The sequence below is a fragment of the Mandrillus leucophaeus genome, unplaced genomic scaffold, assembly GCF_000951045.1.
Source record: "Mandrillus leucophaeus isolate KB7577 unplaced genomic scaffold, Mleu.le_1.0 Scaffold1938, whole genome shotgun sequence".
NCBI lineage: Eukaryota > Metazoa > Chordata > Mammalia > Primates > Cercopithecidae > Mandrillus > Mandrillus leucophaeus.
In genome coordinates, this window is record NW_012101963.1 from 253582 (window position 1) to 276244 (window position 22663).

General features: G+C 32.9%; 1 protein-coding gene across 3 annotated transcripts in view; it reads right to left on the reverse strand.

The window, feature by feature from the left end:
- GULP1 (GULP, engulfment adaptor PTB domain containing 1) overlaps window positions 1-22251 on the reverse strand; it is a 119870-nt gene extending 97619 nt beyond the window's left edge. For 2 of the 3 annotated variants that reach the window (XM_011978399.1, XM_011978400.1), the window contains exons 1-2: window positions 22130-22251; window positions 16247-16308 (exon numbers count right to left, since the gene is read on the reverse strand). In XM_011978399.1, the coding sequence (XP_011833789.1) occupies window positions 16247-16308; window positions 22130-22157 (90 nt within the window). In that variant the 5' untranslated portion in view covers window positions 22158-22251. The remainder of the gene's footprint in view (window positions 1-16246; window positions 16309-22129) is intronic. The other variant, XM_011978401.1, reaches the window with a different exon arrangement.
- Between the last annotated feature and the right edge of the window lie 412 nt (window positions 22252-22663).

Genomic DNA, 22663 nt, shown 5'->3' on the forward strand with positions numbered 1-22663 from the left:
TATGTAATTTCTGTAGTTTACAAAAGATGAGTTTTTGATGTTTGTGATGACTTTTAGACATTTTACCATGAGGCAGGATGAGGTACATGCACAATATAATAATGATGATCCTTGCTATTAAGTATTTGAAAGGAACTTGCTTAGTATTCAGAAAAAAAATCCAGGTTTCTCTTTTCTCAGGTTTCAAAAGAATTGCTTATGTGAAAGATGCTTTGTCAACATGAAGACAGCTAGATTTAAAAGTCGTTACCATTTATTCCCCAGTCTGTAAGATACAGTACAGGGTTCTTGTATATATATACATATATATGTGCATTTGTATATGTGTGTGTATATATATACTATGTATACACACAGCACATACATTTATGAATTTAATTTCAATAAATTCTAACTTCAGACTGATTAAAATCCTTGGATAAAAGAGAAACTGGAACAAAAGAAAGAGAATGTCTAATTTGACTCCACATGGTATAAAGAAGTCATAATGAAATTCCCACTGCAAACTCCTTCTTCACATAAAGCCAGATTTCACCTGATCTTGTGTAACTTTATTTCTTTAGAAAAATATTATTTTAATTTACAAATAATAATTGTACATATTCATGGAGTACACAGTGATGCTTTGAATATAGTGATCAGATCAGGGTAATTCCCAAATCCATCATGTCAAACACTTTTCATTTCTTTGTGTTGGGAACATTCAATATCCTCCTTCTAGCTATTTGAAACTACATAATATATTATTGTTATTTATAGTCATCCTACAGTGCTATAGAACACTAGATGCCTTTCTTAATCGAGAGAACATCTTTATCTTTGAGGATAGTGAAACTTGAAAACAATAATTTGTTCTAACGTAAGTGCACAACATGAAACAGATTTTAAAACACTTTTTTGGTTCATTTTCCTATTTATAACTGATTCTGACAGGAATCATTAGAGCTCTTAAATTCCATCTTTTAATTGTTTAGTGTTTATTGAGTGATCACAAAAAGACTCTGCTCTATATTTTGGGCTTTTTAATTATTTCTTGGTATTTCCAACCTAGATGTTCTATAGAATCTAAAATTCAACATCTAGAACTAAGAGGTATCTCTGACCCAGTACCTCATTATCCCCTATCTTAAGTTCAAGTCTGTCACCCAGAAATGCAACTGAAGTAGTATTGTGTTAATTCTTTGTCTATTTTACTTACATACACTCCAGTCACAGTGAACCCGTAAACTTTCTAAAATGTGCCAAGTTCTGGTATGTCTCTGGGATGCTGAGTATGCTGTTACCTCTGATTATAATGGCCACCTCACCTGACACACTAAGATAATTTCTACTGGCTCTTTGCATCTATTAGGAAATCTTTCTTCATTCTTCCCATGGATGCTCTTTAATATAAGTCAAGGTGCCAATATGTGTGAGATAGTAAGCCAGCTACATGGATATCTCTGGAATGTATGGAAATCTAGCACTAATCCTTAGCCAGGGTAAGAACAAAGTCTTCGGAAACCACAATTCCTCCCACATATGCTGTTGGTTCATAATCTAGAGGTGATTTTTGCGTGACTAACAAAGGACTCTAGAGAGCTGTGCCTCGAAGCATCTCAGATCCTTCATGTTTTTGTGGATTCTTTCTTTTACTATAACATTTTCTTTGCCTTTTTTAAAGCCTTGCAAAGGGTCTGTCTGTTCTTTCAACCATCAGCTTTGTGTAATCTCTGTAGTGGGTTTCTTCCCTGAGACCGTGGAACACACATTTTCTACATCTGGAGTCTGCACCTACTATATGCTGAAGAAAAATAGTAAAATATTCATCTCTTTTGTTGATTGGTTATTCTGAAATTGCAAACTTGCCTCTTGGAAGTTGTTTAAAAGATTGTTAATTTATACCCTTAAAAAAAGTAAACATACTATAGATATACACATCATCTCATTATAAGGTATTTCATGGTGAAACAGACAACAAAGTCATTTTAAGTTGTAATAGTCCATTACCTTTATCTAAAAATATTTCCATTTTATATTGGTGGTCATAGAAACACACTGCACCCACTTAGTCAATTAATGTCCTGTTGTTTGGACCATTTAGTATAATGTTATGCATGTTTGCATTCTTTGCTATTTTTAGTATACTGGAGAACATACAGAAGAACATTGCTTATGAAATTTACTAAATAAATGATAATATTCATTTGTTAATTTATTACAAAAGTTTAAGCTAAAGATGTTCAAGTAATGCTGACACAATGCTACCAGGACTGCATTCTGTATCACAATTCTGCTATATGTTTTTTCTTCATCTTAATTACTTTTTCAAAAACTGGCAGATAACTCATTGATATCTGTTAGTCTGTTCTCACATTGCTATAAAGAAATACCTGAGAATGGGCAATTGATAAATTAAAGAGGTTTAATTGGCTCACAGTTCTGCAGGCCATACAGGGAGCATGGCTGGAGAGACCTCAGGAAACTTTCCAGTATGGTGAAAGGTGAAAGGGAAGCAGGAACATCTTACATGGCCAGAGCAGGGGAAAGATAAAGGAGTGGGAGGTGCTACACACTTTTAAACAACCAGATCTTGCCATAACTCACTCTCGCCAGGACAACACCAAGGGGGATGGTGTTAAACCATGAGAAACCACCCCCCATGATCTAAAAACCTCACACCAGGCTCCATCTCCAAAATTGGGGATTACAATTCAAAATGAGATTGGGGTAGGGACACAAATCCAAACCCTATCAATTATAATATCTGCTTTACTCCTTTAACTTGCTATGTCCACACTCACACAAGCATATAAAACCATCTGTAAAATTCTAAGTTCATTGCTTAAATTTTAAAGGTTTTTTTCTCACTCTACACCCTGAAAATAATTATTTTTATTGACATGTTTCTTCTGGCAATGCTTGAGCATATTTAATCTTGCTCATATTTTCCCCAGAAGTTTCTGAAGAATATTTTTTAGTTTGAATATCTGCAAATAAAAATAGCTTCTTTCCTGGTAAAGCTTGCTGCTTTGTTTTTATTCCATCATCTCCTAGCCAAATGTTTGTGTGAGCAAGCCTAGAGCAATACCATTCTAATGAGCAATAAAAACAGACATGTAACCAAGAAAGTGGTGTGGCATTTCTTGGAAATAAATGCAAACTCTGGGGGAGCTAAAAAGCTAGTTTTAATTATTTAGGATTACAGCTACGGATCAACTAAAAGTTGATCAAGCCCCTTCAGTGCTTACTTTGATGCTCAAGATACTATTTCTTATCTGAACCTGCACAGTCTGGGGTGAGGTGACTCATGCTTCTCTGAATTTAAATCTCCTAGGAAGTAATTAGCCATTGCTGCCATGCCTATCATCATTAGTGATTAATTCTGTCACAGATAAAATCTGCTTGGGAGACAGGGCATGAAGAGAGGGGGATTGTGCAAATCTATTCAATTTGGTTTTACAATTTCGTAATGTTGAAATTTGAAATGGTTGTGTTATTAAAATATGCAAGGAATCAGGGACTAACCTCCTAATGAATGTGCTATATTCTAAAAAATCCCATCTGTCAGATAGTTGTTTGAAATCGTGGAAGCTTTTCTTCCGTGTAATAAAGGTATATCAAATCTTTGTTAAATCTTGGTATACTTGAAAGAGATAAAAGATAAAAAACTAACATTTAATGAGCACCAACCATGTGCTAGGCACTGTACAGAATTTTTTTTTTATTAAATATCTCAAAAGCTCTATAAAGAAGATATTATTTGCATTTTAGATGTGTGAAAACTGAGTTAAATACTAGGCTTGCAATTAAGTTGTAGTGTCTACTTTTAATTCATTTCAATGAGGCTCCAAAGCCCATGCTTTTTTGCTTACAGGATGCAGCCTTCCCAGTTCTAAACTGTTGGTTCTGTTGCAGTAATAGCATAATACCCCTTAATCACTATTATTTCTTTAGATAAGTGAGTTTGTTGTTATATTTTGAAGAACATGGGACTAATCTTCTACTCACTTCTCCTGGTGGCCTTGACAATACAGTGGAGGACTTCACTTTCTGGCTTCAAGGCATTAGAGGTGTTTGCTAAGACTTACGTTAGAGTGGAACTGGTCAAGTAGGATGATGGAGTTGGGGCCTGGGAAGCCCCAGAAGAGGGCATATATGTAGTTATCATCTAGGCATTGGGTATAGAATTGTGTTGCATGAACAGTCTGGTTTGGCTTGAGTTCCCTCTTTACATTTTCTCAGATGGACCCATTAATTGACCAAATTTCCACAGTAACGAATGAAAATAAGGTATTAGTAATAGTGTTAGGGGCAGAGATATAATAATGAACAAGATCTGGCCTTACCTCCCAAGATGCTTTGATCTAGTGAAAGCATACATACTGACAACTAAATAAGCAATTTACAAAATAGGATTAGAAGAGCTAGGACAGGGTGGTTAAGCACAGGATACCACAAAAACCCTTGAGTCAGAGATTTAGTTGAGAGGAAAGTGGTATCAGGTAAGTCTTCCAGAAGGAACAAGCTAAGCAGAGCATTGACATTTAGCCAGGAAATATAGTGGAGTCCATGTATGTTCAAGGTAAAGACAGAAGCCCTGAGGAGAGCAAGAGTGGAAAGAGATTATGAGACAAAACAAAGGAGCACATAGAAAAAAAACAACATATAAGAGAGATGAGGCTTTAGAAGACAAACCAAAAGTTATGTTAAGGAGAGAGGAATAGCTTATGAGAAAAATGTGATGCTACTTAGAGATATTCAGGTTGGAAGATAAAATGACCAGATTTTCATTTAAAAATGCTCACTCTTATTTTGGAGCCATATCAGAACTGGGAGGAAGAGGAGGTCCACCTGATGTGTGGAGACTTCTGTAAGGGTCTGTGTGTGAGATAGATGACGGTGGCCTATAGCAGTTGACACCAAGTGTTGCATGCCAGATAAATACAGACATTGAGAGTCAGCATTTACCAATTTTTATAGCATTTTGACAAAGGAGGTATCATTTTGAGTATATTACTACAAGATTTTTGAAAATTACGAGTCTGTGATAGATTAGGGAAAAAATTTGCTGTTTCATCATAGACATTAGGAGAAGCACTGACCTACATCAGGTGGACAGTAGTAGCTATGTGGAGAAATACACATATTCAAGAGGTTTTCAAACAAACACAAAGTCTCAATGCTTAATTAGATGTAGAAGGTAAGGGAGGGGAACACTGGTCACAGCTGATACATGTGGCAGAGTGCTTTTTTAATGGTATTTGTATCTATAACATCCTTTTTCCTTTCTTCGAGTAACTGGCTTGGCTTTCCTTTAGGGACCTACCCTTTCTCCACAAGCAGTCCATGTTGTCTGGGAATGCATTATGTCACATGGGTTAAGTCAATGAGTTCGTCATTCACTGGCTGGCATGAACACATTATCCAGAGATTGACTAGGAAGGGCACATAATCCATATAAAACCCACAAGGGTCAGCAAGATTCTATTCAGAAAGGTGAGTTTGAGTTATTAGAGAAGTGGATCTGAGAGCTGTCATGTAAATCTGACTCTGCTAGGGGACAGTAGGAAGAGTCTGAGAACTGAGGCAACCCAATGAAAACTGAAGGGAAGAGATTATCAAATGAGCCCTGAATCAAGTTGGCCTAGAGACAGTCCTCCCTGTGAGGTGTTCTTTTATGTAAACCAACGCATTCCCTTTCTTGCTGAAGCCAGATTGAGTTAGATCTGTCAGTTGAAACCAACAGTCCTTAGTGGTGTTTCTGGCTCAGAGAGAGGAGGATAAGGTTATTGAAGACTGTCATAAGCCTGATTTGGGATTTATCCTTATGTTTTATTAAGGTCTTTTAAAAATTACGTGTCTGCTAGACAAATGTTTGGGTCTGGAGCTTAGGGATGATATTTAGGCAGGAGAGTCATCAAGAGATGGATTTAAGTCACGGGTATAAAAGAGACTTCCCAAGGGGAGTGGAAGAAAGAAGAAAATGTTCTAACGATAGAACCAATAGGAATAGTGGAACAGGACAGTCAACATTAAGACATATCAATTATATAACGAAAATATAAGGATAAAAAATGAAGTCTCAGGCATCCAAGAAAAAGTAAGACACCTTCAAGGAGGGAAATTTGGATAGATTCAGATTTCTTTCTACAGGAGAATAAAGGAAGAATGTGCAACAATGACTAACGTTCTGAGGCAAAGAAAGATCCAAACATAAAGATGATAGATATTCTCAAGTTTGAAATACCCCACAAAACTTTCAAGTCATTGGGTCATTTTTAGAAAAAAATCTTGAGGACAAAAACTGAGACTTATAAAGATAGGTCTCGTAAATAGAGAATAAATAGGAAATAAAGTGTTTGGTGATCTGAATGCATTTCAATATTTAATTTAGACTAAACTGCTATGGAAATTATAATTTCAGAACAAAATGTAAACGTTGCAAATCCTGGCAAGTAAAACTAAAATAAGAAACAAAAACTGGGGCGGAGTATGTTACCAGGCAGAAATGTAAGTCAGCTATTCACTTTATCATTCATGTATAATATGCATTACTGTCAAAAATTGAAATGTGCTACTAAGGAAAAACACAATAATGCCAAACACTTAATGACTTTCATCATCATCTTCTTGAACCTTAGAACAACCTTTTAGGAACTAATATCTCTTTTGCAAAGAGATAGATATATAAAAAATTTAGGAACTCCTTCGATTCACTTCACTTTTTTCCTTCTGTTAAATTCAAGTAAAGTTCAATGTTATTTTAAAATAGTATCCACGTTATAATTTCTTCCTTCCTTTCTTTCTTTTTTGAGAGGGAGTCTCGCCCTGTTGCCCAGGCTGGGTGCAGTGGTGCAATCTTGGCTGCAAGCTCCGCTTCCCGGGTCCACGCCATTCTCCTGCCTCAACCTCCAGAGTAGCTGGGACTACAGGCATCTGCCACCACACCTGGCTAATTTTTTGTATTTTTAGTAGAGACGGAGTTTCACAGTGTTAGCCAGGATGGTCTCGATCTCCTGACCTCGTGATCCGTCCACCTCGGCCTCCCAAAGTGCTGGGATTAGAGGCGTGAACCACCGCACCCGGCTATAATTTCATTTTTTTAAAAGTTAATTCTTCCTAGGAGTCTATCCATTCATCCCCAGCATCACTTTCCTTACTTACAGTTTCATGTTATCATTTAGCTGTTAAATGGGACGTATAAGTAGTCCAATTTCACTTGGCTTTTCTAAGGATTAAATGAGATGACAGATGTGAAATGCTTAGAAAATTATTGGTGGAGTCTTGTTTATATGTTAAATGTTATTTTTTTTATCTGTATATCCATTCTCGCACTTGTATTTATGCAAAGAAATGCCTGGAATACTGTTAACCAAAAGTCAATACTGGGTTATTTCTGCCTGATACAGTTTGAGCAATGTGTTCATTTCTGTAATTCTGTGCTTGACTGTACTGCTTAAATTTTAATAATTAGCACATAACGTGCTTCCAAAATAAAAGTTATTATTCTGAAATACATAACACTTTGAAGACCTAATAATGTAAACAGTTGATTTTTCATTGTGTTCTCCTGTGTTTTCCATACTTGGAGATATACTTTTCCTCAGATTTTGCTTATATGAATTAAACCATATCCCAGCAACCTCTTTGTACTACTTTGCTATCACATCTGTGCAAGATATTGAAAGAGGAGGTGTTTTAATACTATCTGATTTACTATCTGGAGTCTATGTTTACATTTATGAAAATGATTTAAAGGTTTAGAAAAATAAACCACTTAGTTCTAGCAAAAAGGAAAAAAATAGATGATACACACTTTTCTGGAAACTGAAGAAACAAGCACACAACAGGAGACTATTCTTAAATGTAAAAATACGCATAACAGCTCTGGAAATGAAGTTTCTCGTAGTTCAAAATACTACAAGAAAGACAAACATGACTTTATTTTGATGTAAAATATGTGAATTTATGTATATGTTGCCTAAGAGATGAGAGATTATTTCCGCTAAAATATCTCTTAAAATGAAAGAACATTGTAAGTGGAAATCTTAGTTTGTCTTCTGAAGAGATTTTGTGTCTCTAGAGTGTGCTGGCCACCTGTGTTATCTTACACCTTTTGAATAAAATGACAAAGAGTGAATCTGGAGGCAAATTGCTTTCACCTACCATTTTCCTAATCAATATTTGAAATGCAACCATATTATCCATTGATAACACTGATAACATCAATGTTCACATCTAAATTATTTCCAAAACCTTGGTGTTTCCTGCCACATTTTACTTCTCTTAACAATCCTTTCCTCTTTATTCTCATTTCTCCTGCGTTTTCTGTTAAAAAAATGACAACAATAATAATAATATTAATAAAAATGCTCACCTGTTTGCTAATTTTCTTTTATGCTGATTTTAGTCACTTATATGCTGCTTTTAGTGGCTCATCAAAACACTATTACTGAAATGGTATTGATAAAACATTAAATGTTTTTTATTTTTTGGAAAGATGTTTTTTCCTCTAAAACTATAATCTCTACTTTTCCTTTCTGCTCAGATCCTTAAGTCTCACAGTCCAGTCTTCAGAATGCTATTGCTGGACCCTTTTGAGACTAAATCAGTCCTTTCCTTCTTTACATTCTCTAGCTATGAACAAGCTTTTTAAAATTATTTCAGCTGGGCATGGTGGCTCATGCCTGTAATTCCAGCACTTTGGGAGGTCAAGTAGGGTGGATTGCTTGAGCTCAGGAGTTCAACACCAGCATAAGCAACATGGCGAAACCCCATCTCTACAGAAAAATTAGCCAGGCGTGGTGGTGCAGGCCTGTAGTCCCAGCTACTCAGGAGGCTGAAGTGGGAGGATCACCTGAACCCAGGAGGCAGAGGTTGCAATGAACCAAAATTGTGCCACTGCACTCCAGCCTGGGTGACAAAGTGAGACCCTGTTTAAAAAATAAAATAAAAAACAAAAATTATTTCATCTAGGGCCAAACACATCTATGCAGAAATATGAAATAAATGATAAATATATTCAACTTTCAGAAAATGTCCTATGTATAACTAGATGCTCTGAAGGTGAAGAACCATTTAAGGACACAGATAACACCAAAGCATTTTTATCCAGGAATTATGTCAATAAAAATATCATTAAGCAAAGCAGAATAAAGAAAGATACAATACTTCATGGAAGCTTAGACATATGGCCTCTGTGTTAGGGAGGCTAATAAATAGACTTTATTTAGTCTGCTTAGCCCACTTGCATCTCTGCCAAACCATACCTAGTTTAAAATGATGTCCAGAGAATTATTTAACAGACAGGGGCAGGGCTCCACAGATGAAGCAATTTCACATACAACATATACAAGTGGCAGACACATATACACATTTTACTTTGTCTTTAGGTCTTTCATCTGCTGGTTAAGTACTCTCCAAAATTAGGAACAGTATATCGCAATAAATAGACAAATGGATGTTGAACAGCATCAGATACTTGATTCCACACCTAATTTTGCTACTATCTTCCTGTGTAAGCTTAAACAAATCACAACTTCACTGGGTCTTGAATGACTTTATCAAGAAAATAACCAAATTTGAATAATGAATACTAAAGTCCTTTTCAAAACTGTCTTTGAATCCATAACACATATATTGCATTTTTTAAAATAATAAAATGATACTATAGTAAATACTGAAATGTAATGAGGACTAATAAAGTTTTTAGTTCCTATTCAATAATTTCTAGCAGCTACATAATACTTTGTTAGAGTACTCTCAGATGTAGAATAACAGTTTGTAATGATAACCTTCAGAATTAACTGAAAGTTTATCTCAAGAATTCAGAAGCCATGCAATGCTAAGTGTTTACTGCCATTGCCTTTTTTCCATTTATTCTTGTATTTTATAAGCACATACTAGCTATTAATACAAGTCACAACTGAACAAACTTCCAGTTGTTACTATGCTTTTATTTGCTTTCATATTTTTTGGCATAAAAAACACCATACAGTTTCCCACTATAGAGAGGACAAGGGAAAGGTAACATTTTACAGATTTCTAATTTCTTTTTAAACATTTGTCAGTATTACTTTGACATATAAAGCAAAAATTCCAAGTGGTAACAGATCCCAAATTATCAATACATATTATAGTATACATTATCTCTTTAATTGGAAAAATTATGGTTAGGCTTCAATTTATATGCTCATTCTTTAATTTTAAAATGTTTGAAATGAATACAAATGATATATATTAGCACTATTAAAGACCAGTTCTAAAATCTAATAAATGTTTTTTAAAGGTCATGTAACACCAAATTTTAAAGTGGTTCCTATGTTTCGAGATTAAAGACTCATTTTTGGATAAATGATATAGATTATCTGGAAATGCAATTGAGCTCTTTATGTTTCTTATATTTCCCCTGGTATCTACAACCAGCAAAACTGGCAAGTGCTTATGTTTGCTGCTTTTAGAAAGCTGCTCTAAAGAATCTCATGAAATTGCAATTCAAAACCATTTGGGATGTTTCAACAAGGCATCTCATCGATTACAGAGTTGCACCTTTTGCCCAACTTTCAATGATTCCACAGAGTTGAATCTGAAGATTTTTCTTTCTTCATTTCCTTTTTTTGATACACTAATAGATGTCATTTATTCCTAAACCTGAATTTTTTTCAATTAGGTCATATACCAATCTTAATATCTCATTGAAAGGTAATTTATCATATACTCTCAAAAAACAATTTAAAGAACATTAGCAAAATGATTTTTTTACATTAAGATCCTTCTTTTCTATGACTCATTAAGCCACATAATGTTGTAACTTTCTCTCTTCATTAACTGATTACTTGTAAAACTCCCTAACGGTTTCAAAAGGTTTACAAGGGCTGCCTTATATTTCTATATTTGATTTTTAAGACCAGGACAATCTTTGCATTAATATTTTGCTTCAGAATGCAGTTACCTCAGAGTGTCTCCTATTACCTCAAGGTAACAGGAAAGTATAATCACAATGGTATTATTCTTTAATGATCAAAGCATTCTCTTGTACATAATTCCACCAAGGTGACAATACTGAGTCTCCTGTTGTGCTTCAGGAAAAAGCATTCCTTTCCCATAGAACCTTTCAAAGTGGTCACTGCAAGTACTTCAGTTGATGCAAGCAGACAAAATAAAATACCTAATACACATTCTAAGTAGTTCGTTCTGTTTTTCAAGGCTACATTATTCTCAAGAGATAGTAATGACTAGTGTCAACTCCAGAGTTGACAGAACACTTTCTATAATGATATTAATAACGATAAACTTTTGTCATGCCAAACACTGACCTAAGTTTTAAAAAATATATATTAACTCATTTAAATATCCTAACAAACCAGTTTGATATTTGTAGTTATTAATCTCATTTACAAGTAAAACAATTCAAGGACAGAAAAGTTACATAATTCTGATAACAGCTGAGAAAGTAGAAGTTTGAACCCAAATATTTTGACCCAGAAGTGGCTGCTCTAATTACTGTAATAGGATACAGCAACTATGTGGCTATAAAGTTCTGGTAGAATCAGTGGAGTTGTTGGTATAGAGCTTACTCTTGAGGGGTGCATCTGAGCATGTCAGATAGGTGGGTTCTGATTTTTCTATGATTACTATTGGGCAGGTTTAGTTAAAAGTTTCAAACGTAAGTGCCCAACATGTGGTTTTCAACCAACTAAGGGTTAGAATCCTCAAGTTCCAATATCTTAGTGTCACATCTGATATTACATATTTTGTGTGTGGGGGAATGAAGGCAGTGTTTTTGTTCTTTGTCATTTTGTTTGTATTTTGAACCCAAATACAGGCTCATAGTTTATATATGTTGGCAAATTTAGGTTGTAAAGATGAGAAAGCCTCACTAGAAACTACACAACTCACTGGGTCAGCAAGCCTCCTCTCTGACTAACATACCAAGTGGCAAACGGTGCACATGTCATATGTAAAACTCTGATACTCTAGAAAACTCTGAAATGTAAGGTAATCTTTGTTTGTAAACCTCTCCTTGACATTTGAATTTTATTTTGTTGGTGATTATCTATGTAGTTTTCTCACTTGTAAAACTCTCTGACATGGTTTTGAAAGGGTTTGCAAGGAATGTGTTGTATGATATTTCTATATTTGATTTTAAGATGTTCCACAGTTTAGAAGATAATGACATAGGTGTTGGTTATCATTATGTAATTTTCTTCCGAAATTCTTTCTGTGTCTCATGTGACTGTTTCCTCTCCACAGGGACGTCATAAGTTTTTAAGGTGAAGGTCCATGTTACTATTTGTTTTAGATTTGCTCACTTTTAGAGCTTGGAACACAGTAAACAGGTAATCAAGGAATGTTGACTCTTTTTACTGCTGCCTCGTGCAAAGTAAGGTAGTAATCTCTTTATAACTTCATTCTTATACATCCTTGCATTTTTGTATATCTTAAAGACAGATTTTCATAAAAGGATAAATACAGTAAACTTTTGGGGGGATAATTATACATTTTAGAATAAAACAGTTAATAAAAATGTTTTAATGAAACATTTGTCACAATTCTTCATCTATGAAATGACTGTCTCACTCTAACAATAATAAATTGATTAAAATACAACTCTGCCAGCATTTTATCATTATAGAAAAGAGAGTTTAGCATTCTCATAGAAAATTGAAGGGAACAGAATTTTTTAAATTTCTGCCTTAATGTTCTAATTACAGTATCAATAAGAATCTAATACCTAATCTATTGATTCTGTCAACTTTACTTTCAAAATACATCCAGATTCTCAGTACTCTTCTTCTCCAGCTCCTATTCAGCTTCAGCTGCAATCAACTTTTTTGCCCTTGTACCCATCTCTAAATATATGTCCCTATGACCCACTACATTGATTTCATGACCACATTTTTTCATAGGTAATAACCTTTAACTTGGAAACATCACTACAGAGTACACAGGATAATATAAAAGATTACCAATGAATATTAATGCTGTTACTTCACATTAAAGATCCAAAATAATGAACCCTACATAGAACAATGCTTATTTTAAACCATCTATTATTTTGTATCGACACATGATCTGAAATCATTACACTATGAATATTAAATGTGAATTTTTGAAATCAATGTTCCATAAATTGAAAGAATGTAGAAATAAAATGTGTTCTAAAAAAGAATTATAAAATAAAACAGAACACTGCTGCTTTAAAACTGAAGACACTTAAACATAAATGTTATTACATATTTCTCCAGGGAGAATAATAATTCTTAAATAGTTCTGTTAAATTTATCGGATTAATTTGTAACCAGTGGATGCCAAAAGTGAGTGAAGTAACAGAAATCTTTTAATGGTATGATGATTCTCCCTTTTAGCCAGGATGAAAATAGATATTCTTTCTTATTCTCTGCTTATATACCATCCCTATGTTACCTCAATTCTTCCTCTGGAATATTAAGCACATCTTTATTTTCCACTACAAATGTATCTACTACCCTATGGTAAACTTATTACCACACACTTGGACCATTAAAATAACTTCCTAAGAGGTTTAATGTCATTCTATCACTCCCGATCCAAACTGACCTTTTTATCACTACCGATTTATCTTCCTAAAATCCTGTTGGATTTGTTAACAACCTAAACTGTTGCCTCTGCCATTCAAGGCCTTCCCAATTTGCCTTTTTAACCTTGTCCATCATTAATACTTGTATGAGACTAGTTTTATGTGTCAACTTGGCTAATTTACAGTGCCCAGTTATTCAATCAAATTCTAATCTAGGTGTTGCTGTTAACTTATTTCATAGATACGATTAACATCTCTAATCAGTTCACTTTATGTGAAGGAGATTATCCTGGATAATCTGGATGGGCCAGATCCAATGAATGGAATGGCTCTAAGAACAGAACTGAGGGACGGAACTGACGTTTGCCTGAAAAAAAAAATTCCACTATTTCAGACACTGTTGTAGCACTAACTCCTTTATGTCTATAACAACTCAAGTGATAAATTACTATTGTTACTATTCCTATTTATTGATGAATAATCATAGACATAGAAAGGTTAAGCAATTTTTTCAAAGTCACACAGTAAACAAGTGTTGGGGTCATGACATAAACCAAGGAATCTAGCTCTAGAGTCTGTATTATTTTTTCTATTGTGTCACGCTACTTTCTGTGGTCATGGATTTGGTCTTCAAGTGGCATATTCTATAACAAGAGATACAGAATACCTTGAAAAGTAACTCTACTATGAAGTCAACTTAAAAAGTGCCACAAACAAAGGAATTCAGAAAAAAACTAACATTTTTCAAATGAATTGACTGCTACTTTGTACACATAAAATATACATTATCACTCATGAGGCTATATTAGAATAGACAAAACCATCCTGCCCTTCCATATTGTACTGGTCCCAGTCTGGGAAGATGTTTCTGTACCCTCTACTTCCTGTAGAATGTCTTAAAATTGTTACGCACCTGTGAGTTGGCACAGGCAACTTTTCCATGTAGACAAGCAGAATGATTGGCAGACTTAAATGTAGATCTAATTATAATATAACCTTTTAATCTGTTATAAAGCTGTTTCTCAAAATGAGGCATATCAGTCACATAAAAATAATAGTGATGGTTTAAACTGGAACATATAATTCCACTATGATTGATAATATCAATAACTGAGCATGCACTTTAAAAATCACAGTAGCTTTCCAGATTAAAATTTTTTTCAGTGTAGATTTCATATAGTGTATCAATAGCTAATATGAACAATATCTGTGAAATGATGGATAACAAACAAATTTTTCTCATTCAGTTAACTAAACTTTTCATGCTAAATTAGGACAATCAACTTTTATGTTAAGTTTATAGAAAAATTCATAAGCACTGTAGTGATTTCAAGTATAATATGTTTATACAGAAAATATTTCCGATTTCTTTGCTGGTAAGTCAGCAAGAAAAAGACAAGAGATGGTGCACTCTCCAAATTCACTGCTGAGCAACAGCTCTGGAAGAACTTCTTCTAGATAGGCTCTTAAATGTTTCTTCCTTCTGATTCAGACTAAGATAAGAACCCTAGATGTTTCCTACCACATACTGTTAATTTTCTCCTCAATAAACATTCTTTAATTTTTCCTGAAATAATTGCTATGCCTAATCTCACTGTATCCCAGTGTATACTTTACTAATCCATAAACGTTTAAGTTCTCTTATAAAGATATAGTTTTGTTTTCCCCTATTCCATCTCCAAGTTCAGTTGCTTTTAAATTTGACTCTAATATTTCCAATCCCCTCTTTAACTCGTATCTGTCTCTTCCAAATTTTGACTCAAATTTCTCTGAAAATTATTACAAGTTTGGTGATCATTAACTACAAAATAGCATCTTTCTTTAAAGTCCCTGTTGTAAACTGAATTCACTCATTTTTTTCAACAACAAATGAAATCTTTAGACACAGAGTATAGATTAATGTTCCCAGTTCTCTCTTAAAATGCAGCAACTTGAACAAAATAATTTTTAAAAGGCACCTTTTTGTGTGCTTTATAAAAATAATTTAGGGTGGGTAGAGTGGCTTATGCTTGTAATCCCAGCACTTTGGGAGGCTGAGGCAGGTGGACCACTTGAGGTCAGGAGTTTGAGACCAGCCTGGCCAACACGGTGAAATCCCATTTCTATTAAAAATACAAAAATTAGCTGGGCATGGTAGCACGTGCCTATAATTCCAGCTACTCCAGAGGCTGAAGTGGGAGAATCACTTGAACCCAGGAGATGGAGGTTGCAGTGAGCCAAGATCTCCCCAATGCACTCCAGCCTGGCTTACAGAGCACGTCTTCATCTCAATAAAATAAAAATGTAAACTTTGTTCTTTTTTCTTGAATGATAATTACATTTATGAAAATTGCAGCTCATTTCTCTCATTTGCAGGTTTTTATATTTAGGTCGTGTAATGTAACATTAAAATATTTTTAAAGAAAGCTAATTTGTTAGTGGTTTGAGTTTCTACAGGCCACGATATTGCAAATATTTTTAACAATAACCATCACTTGAAGAAAACACGTTTGACTTAAATAGTAATTTTAAAGAATATACTTTAAAAAAGAGAAACTATTCTACAGAGAAAAATAACTTCCCATGCCACAATTATTTTATTTATGTAACCTTTTTTCAGGAATCACTAACCAGGAAATGTCAATACATAAGCAATCTAAGATTAGCCATGAATCAGAAATAATACTATAACAAAATAAAATTAAGTAATATATGAACTATTTTTACCTTTGCATTATAGGGAATGAAATGTTTAGATAAAGCTTCAGGTGTATGCATCCATGTTTTGTCTGCAATAAAAAATACACAGAGTTAAATTTTAGGTTTCCATGGTGTCATATTCATGCATTACCATTTGTAGGACATCTGAGCTGGGTAGAGTATTTCTAATTCTGAGATTCTTTGCTAAATTGAGAAAGAATAACCACTCAGATAGAAGAACAATGCAGTTAAGGAGTGATTATAGGATTCTTTCTTTGGTATAAAAGTCCCTAGCTTTTCCTTTTAAAGTTTTCAAATAATACAAATGATACCAAATTTTAAAAGAACATATAAAAATAATATCAGAGGGCTATGAGTAATTACATTCATTTGTGATTTAAAACAAGTATCTTTCTTCTTTCACTTTATATACTCATGAATTATAGGTTATTTTTCTTAATTCCTAGAACAATAAAATATAATCTGCTCTTTACCTCTTTGTGAATATTATATTGTAGCATCAAGATTTAGCTATTCTAAAGGGAAATTATCATATTATACTAACAACTGCATTTGTATGAAACTGAAATAAACCAACTTACTATGTTCATTTGGAAATCAATATAATATTATGATAAATCCTTATTCTAAATTTGAAGAAACAATGATTGAAGGTCTTCTCTCAGGAGTTTTGGATAGAAATAGTCTCAAACGCAATAAATCAAAATGTTTCTTAGATAAGTGTTAAAAATGTTAGAAATAAAAGTAACTCAAAAGGATAGACTATATTAAAACTAATTGTATTATATATTATTTATATCTTGTTATTTATATTTGTATTACTAATATTTTTAATTTAATTTTTGAAATTTACTAATATAGCCCACATATTTTCCCCAATATTTTGATGAATGCATAAAGGGGAGAAAAAAAATGTTAACATTTACATGAAACAAATTGGCTTTTTTTTGAATCTGCATTTATTTGGAGTACGACTTCTCAATCTTCAATATTTTGTCTCCATTCATGTAGTTTTGTATGTATCTTATTTTTCATGGGAGTTTAAACATTTAGGATCAGTACTATTAATAGAACAAAATCAAAGATTTATTTTACCATGAAACATATAAGTACAAACTGGAAGGAAATACTGTATTACTAACAAAGTATTTTCAACATTAAATTTAGATTTTTTAAATGCTGTTAACAGAAACTAACTTGATACCCTTAATAGGTTCTTCTTAAACTGGGTGAATGTGAAGACATAGAGAAAATGGCACATATTTTTGGAATGTAAACTATTTTATACTATTTGAATAATAATGCAGTATATTTATATTAAACTTGTTTATGGGGTACAATGCAATATTCTCAAGTATTTCCAATACAAAAGATGAAGGGCCAAGAGAATTGGGGCTATTTGTGACTACTAGAGGGAATATATGATAGTCGTACTTGGGTGAAGTATTTTGAACAGCAATATATTCTAAGTTTTAAAAAAATATTGACATTGACATTTAATGTGTGAAATTTGTATTTTCTATATGGATTTTCATCTTAGCTATACTTTTTGTGATTGCTAATGGATAGTAATATGATTAATTCAAGAATAATTTGCACTTAGATTTGGAATATAGTCTTGCTTTTATACATTAAAAGAAGTAAATCACAATACTTCTTCCAAGGCAATAAAACACAAAACAAAAAAACAAAAAACACCTTTAGGAAAACTAAAAAGATGTCCAATTTCTCCTTTTAACTCCTTCACTTAATTCTTTTCATGTCTCCTTTCCAAAACATACAAGACATCTGAGGAACATGTGAAGTCTAACTAAACTCTCACCATGATGGGTCATACTAATCCTGAGGTAGAGAGTTATTAATAATTTCTTTCTCCATAAACCACTATTACTTGAAAACTGATGAAATTGACTCTGTTATAGACTCATATTGCAGTGACCTAAAAAGAGTATACCAAGCTGCCTCTGCTGACAGACTAAAATAATTAAATTTTATTTTAAATTTAAATTTCGATGGATATTAAATTTAATAACAATATTAAATTTCGATGGATAAGCTGCAGTTCCTACAATGACAAAATCTGCATCCATATATCGAGTGCTGATAATTTAGTGCTTGTTTATTACATAACCTCAAGTATGAGCAGTACAATTTATAAAACCTGAAGGATTTCCAAAATGCATTCTTACTGTCATCCTCATTTATATTTTGGCAAAAACATGACAAAATAAGACTCTTTATATTAACTTATAGATATGACTAAATCTTGAGTAGGAAATAGATATGATGGTCCTGGTCACTATATATGTTCATAGAAGGTATTAGATATATGAAAATGTGCAGAAATGGGAATATAGAGATTCTAAAAAGAGTTCCCCTTCTTTGAATTAAAGTAAAGTCACTAACTCAATATTGAACACTTACATGAAGGAAAATGCCAACATTTCAACATATTTGACAAATATCAATGTACTTTGATTGCTGGGTCAATAAATTTAGGTTTTCAAAATGCATTTAGATGAATAACTCATCAAGAAATATAGAGTAAATTCATTATTTTTGTATCATCAGAGCTTACAATGGTGAAACATCTACTTTTGAGTACTTTAAATTTAAAACTAAATGCTGGTTGATGAATAGATACATTTGAATAAAATGTTTGTTAAAAAAGAAAGTAACATTTAAATATTAAATTTTAAGTGCTGTGTACTATGATATCTACTCGACAGTATGTCAACTAAGTTTAAAAAATATAATTAGTTGAATTATTTAATCATTTATTCACGTTATTTTTATGCTTTTTTACTTAATGATTTACATTTGATGTAATAAATAGAATATATATTTTTTTAATTAAAAGAGAAAATTAACTTAGGGAAAGAATCTAAAACAAAGACAATCATTAAAATTTAATCTATGATTATATTTGACTAATTTTTAAAGAGCTTTTCAAAAGAGCTCAAAATGATATGACTCTAATATATTCAGCACTCTTCAGAATCTCTGAGTAACTCTAACACCATTAGAGCATTTGAAAAGAAAATCAGTGAATTCAATCAAGAAATACAAACTTACTAATTCAGAGATTAAATAAAAAAATAACATACAATTATGTTTAAGTTTTAAGATGGTCTTTTTTCCTTAGGCTTCTGAGGTCCAGGATCATTTAGTAAGATTACATGTGATGACCAAGTATACTGGGTATGTATGAAATAAAGAGTAAGCTTTTATTGATAGAAGACCATCTTGCTTTGTTTAGGATACTGTACACAGTGTATGTTGATGGTAGTTTTGGAAGCATGACTTAAATTAAATATTCTCTAGTGATATAATTATAGCTTATAGCTCCAGCTTATCCAGATATACAAATACTCTCACAAAATTTAAGTTTTTTATCTCAAATTAAAATTTAATGAAATAATGCTATTGATGGAAACCAGGAGCAGGGGCTCTAAAATTTTTTTCTTTAACAACTTCACCCAATGATAAAGTCAGAACTGATTGGTAAACTTAAGGTAAAATTTTCAGTTTCAAGTTCTAACTTCAGGTTGGGGCAAAATAATAATGAATGAATTCCTGATACTAAATCATTAGACCTGAAAAATAAGAGAAGCCAAAAGAAATTGAAAGTGAATGAAGCAAATCGGGAAATAACAAGTGCTTCTGCTTCTTGATTCTCCGAATCACTCCACTATTCCCATAGTTGTACTCCCACTGTGTTCAAATGAGACAAATATACAATTACTGGTTACTCACATTACTATCCAACTCTTGAGATTTCTCAATGAAAAACCATTCTAAACCCCCTTCAAATAAACAGTAAATTAGAAATGTGGAGTTTCAACTTTAAAGCAATAGGAAAGGAGGATTGTTAGCATATATATAAAGAAAGGCCTAGAAGTGTTTATTAAAAATAACAGAGTGATTAAAGTGTTAAGTTGTGATGTAAGATTTCTATTGCTTTATTAAAAATACTTCAGGTTGGGCACAGTGGCTCACGCCTATAATCCCAACACTTTGGGAGGCCAAGGCAGGAGGATCACTTGATGCTAGGAGTTTGAGACCAGCCCTGGCAACATAGCAAGATCCTGTCTCTATATAAAACAAAACAAAAATTTCAATATATCATAGAATTATTTATAGATTTTGTTACTAGTAAAAGGAATGAAAGACACACTATTTTACTTTTGGTACTTTTTTTACATTTAAAAACATTTAAAATTTTTAAAATATTTACAAATCAGAAGCAGCTACAGACTATAATCAATGTCATTTTACTTTCCCCTTATTCAGAAAAAATAAGTAAAATAATAAATTTCTAGCTTCCCAGGGTTGAAAAGTGCCTTAAAGGTTACGTTATCTAAATTCTCACTGAATACATTAATCTTCTCTGCCACATCCAAATGTTTGAACACCTCTCACTTCAGAGACCAAAAAAAGCTAGCAATTTGAGTAATTTAATTAAACTTTTACATGACTTTCTTGGAATTCTTTTTCCCTATATTAAATCAGTGACATTATCATTTACACCTATTTGTCCTTTACTAAACTCAACCCCATGGCTAAATGGCAGTACTTGAAATATTGAAAGACAGCTCTCATTAACACATGAATGGTTCTCAGTCATGCTTCCTGTTGCATGGCTGAAAGTCCTGAAGTCATCTCAGTCTTTCTCATCTGGGCATGTTACTATGTGTCAGTTAACACTGTAACCTTTTAAAGGGAGAACACACAGTGCCTGAATGCCTGATATTGAACAGAACACTAGTCATGGTTCTGGACTATTCATTATCCATACATTAGAAAATGACACAGAGCCTTTGATAATCACACTGTTGACTTTATTCTTCAGCCATTTTTACTCACACAGCATTTAAGGTGCATCTTCCAAATAACAGCAATATTTGAATCATGATAAAAGTATTAGATTTTCTGGGCCCTTGTTTGACAATTTGCAGTATCTTAGTAAGTTTATAGGGTGGAATAAGGCCTAACTTGTCATTTTTTTCTTCACACATCTGTAATCCTACTATAGCATTCATGTATCATTACCTTCTATCTATGAATTTGATTATCATTATTTAAGTATTCTTTCAATCATCTACGAATTTGATTATCATTATTTAAGAATTATTTCCCAATTCATTAATAATGTAAAAGAGGAGAGAGCCTGATGCCCTCCACTAGAGAACTCCTTTGAGAATGAAAAGGATACATTATTTAAACATCACTGACATCAACAAAGTTATACTTATTTTTCTACATTTGTAAGAGCATCATAAAATAGTTTGTCAAATGCCATGTTTTTCTGCCCATTAAGAAACAACATCTAACTAGCTGTTTCTTTCAGTCCTATAGTGATCATTATAATATACTGCATTCATAGTTATTTAAATTCCTACCTAAAAATTAATAACAAACTTATTTTGGCCTCATTGCTTTAAATCTATCTACTACCAATCCTCACATATTATTCAATGATACATGAAGCCTGTGCACACTCACACACATAATTATGAATGAATTTATGTTACCTTAATCTTATGTAAGCCCAGGAAATTTAGTATTATATGGCTACATAAGCTAAAGTTAGAACGGAGTTTCAGATAATTTTATTCTTTGCAATTTCACAACAAGCTTCAAATTGCCAGGCGACATATTATCACATATGTATTGTGAACTCAGTGTAATAAACAACTTTGATCTTTCACTAGGGTGATAACTGGAGAAAGCTAATTAGCAACATTTGCAGATTTGTGTTGCTCTAATCTAACTTCATTTCTTGGCCAGGTGGTTGAAAAACAAGAAAAACTGATTTCTTAACATCTGTGCTTACGTTCATAGCAACATTGGCTTGACTCCCAAGTTTTAAAAAATGACCACACTTACCTTTCTTCCTGCTAAAAGCACGGTTCATGATGAGGATCAGCCAAATAAATGTTCAGTTCCACACCTTATATCCTGTAAAAGTGACAAAATATTAAAACATAAATGAAGGACTGTTGACTGACCTCTCTTTTGCTAATGTGGTTTTAATTACAAAGCCTTTTTAAATTTTTAAAAATATTTACAAATAGTATTCTATAATGCTTCAAAGGACATTGGGTAAGAAAAAACACAAGTACTTAATAATGTGAGTGGCAAAAGCAGATAGGAACAGAAATTCCTCCAAAGTTCTTCAATTTTGTCTTTTTTCTATTATACATCCATCATAAACTATATTTATTTGCAAACTTAAGGAGAAGAAAAATCGATACTTTTTCCTCAGCTTGTTGATAAGAGGTGTGTATATAAACACTTGATTTTTTATTTAACTGAGGCCCAGAGAAGTTTCATGTCTATTACAAAGTCACAAAGACAGGTGATACACTAGGAGCAGTGGTTAAAACCATAGGATAAAATTACCTACCAATTAAGATTGTT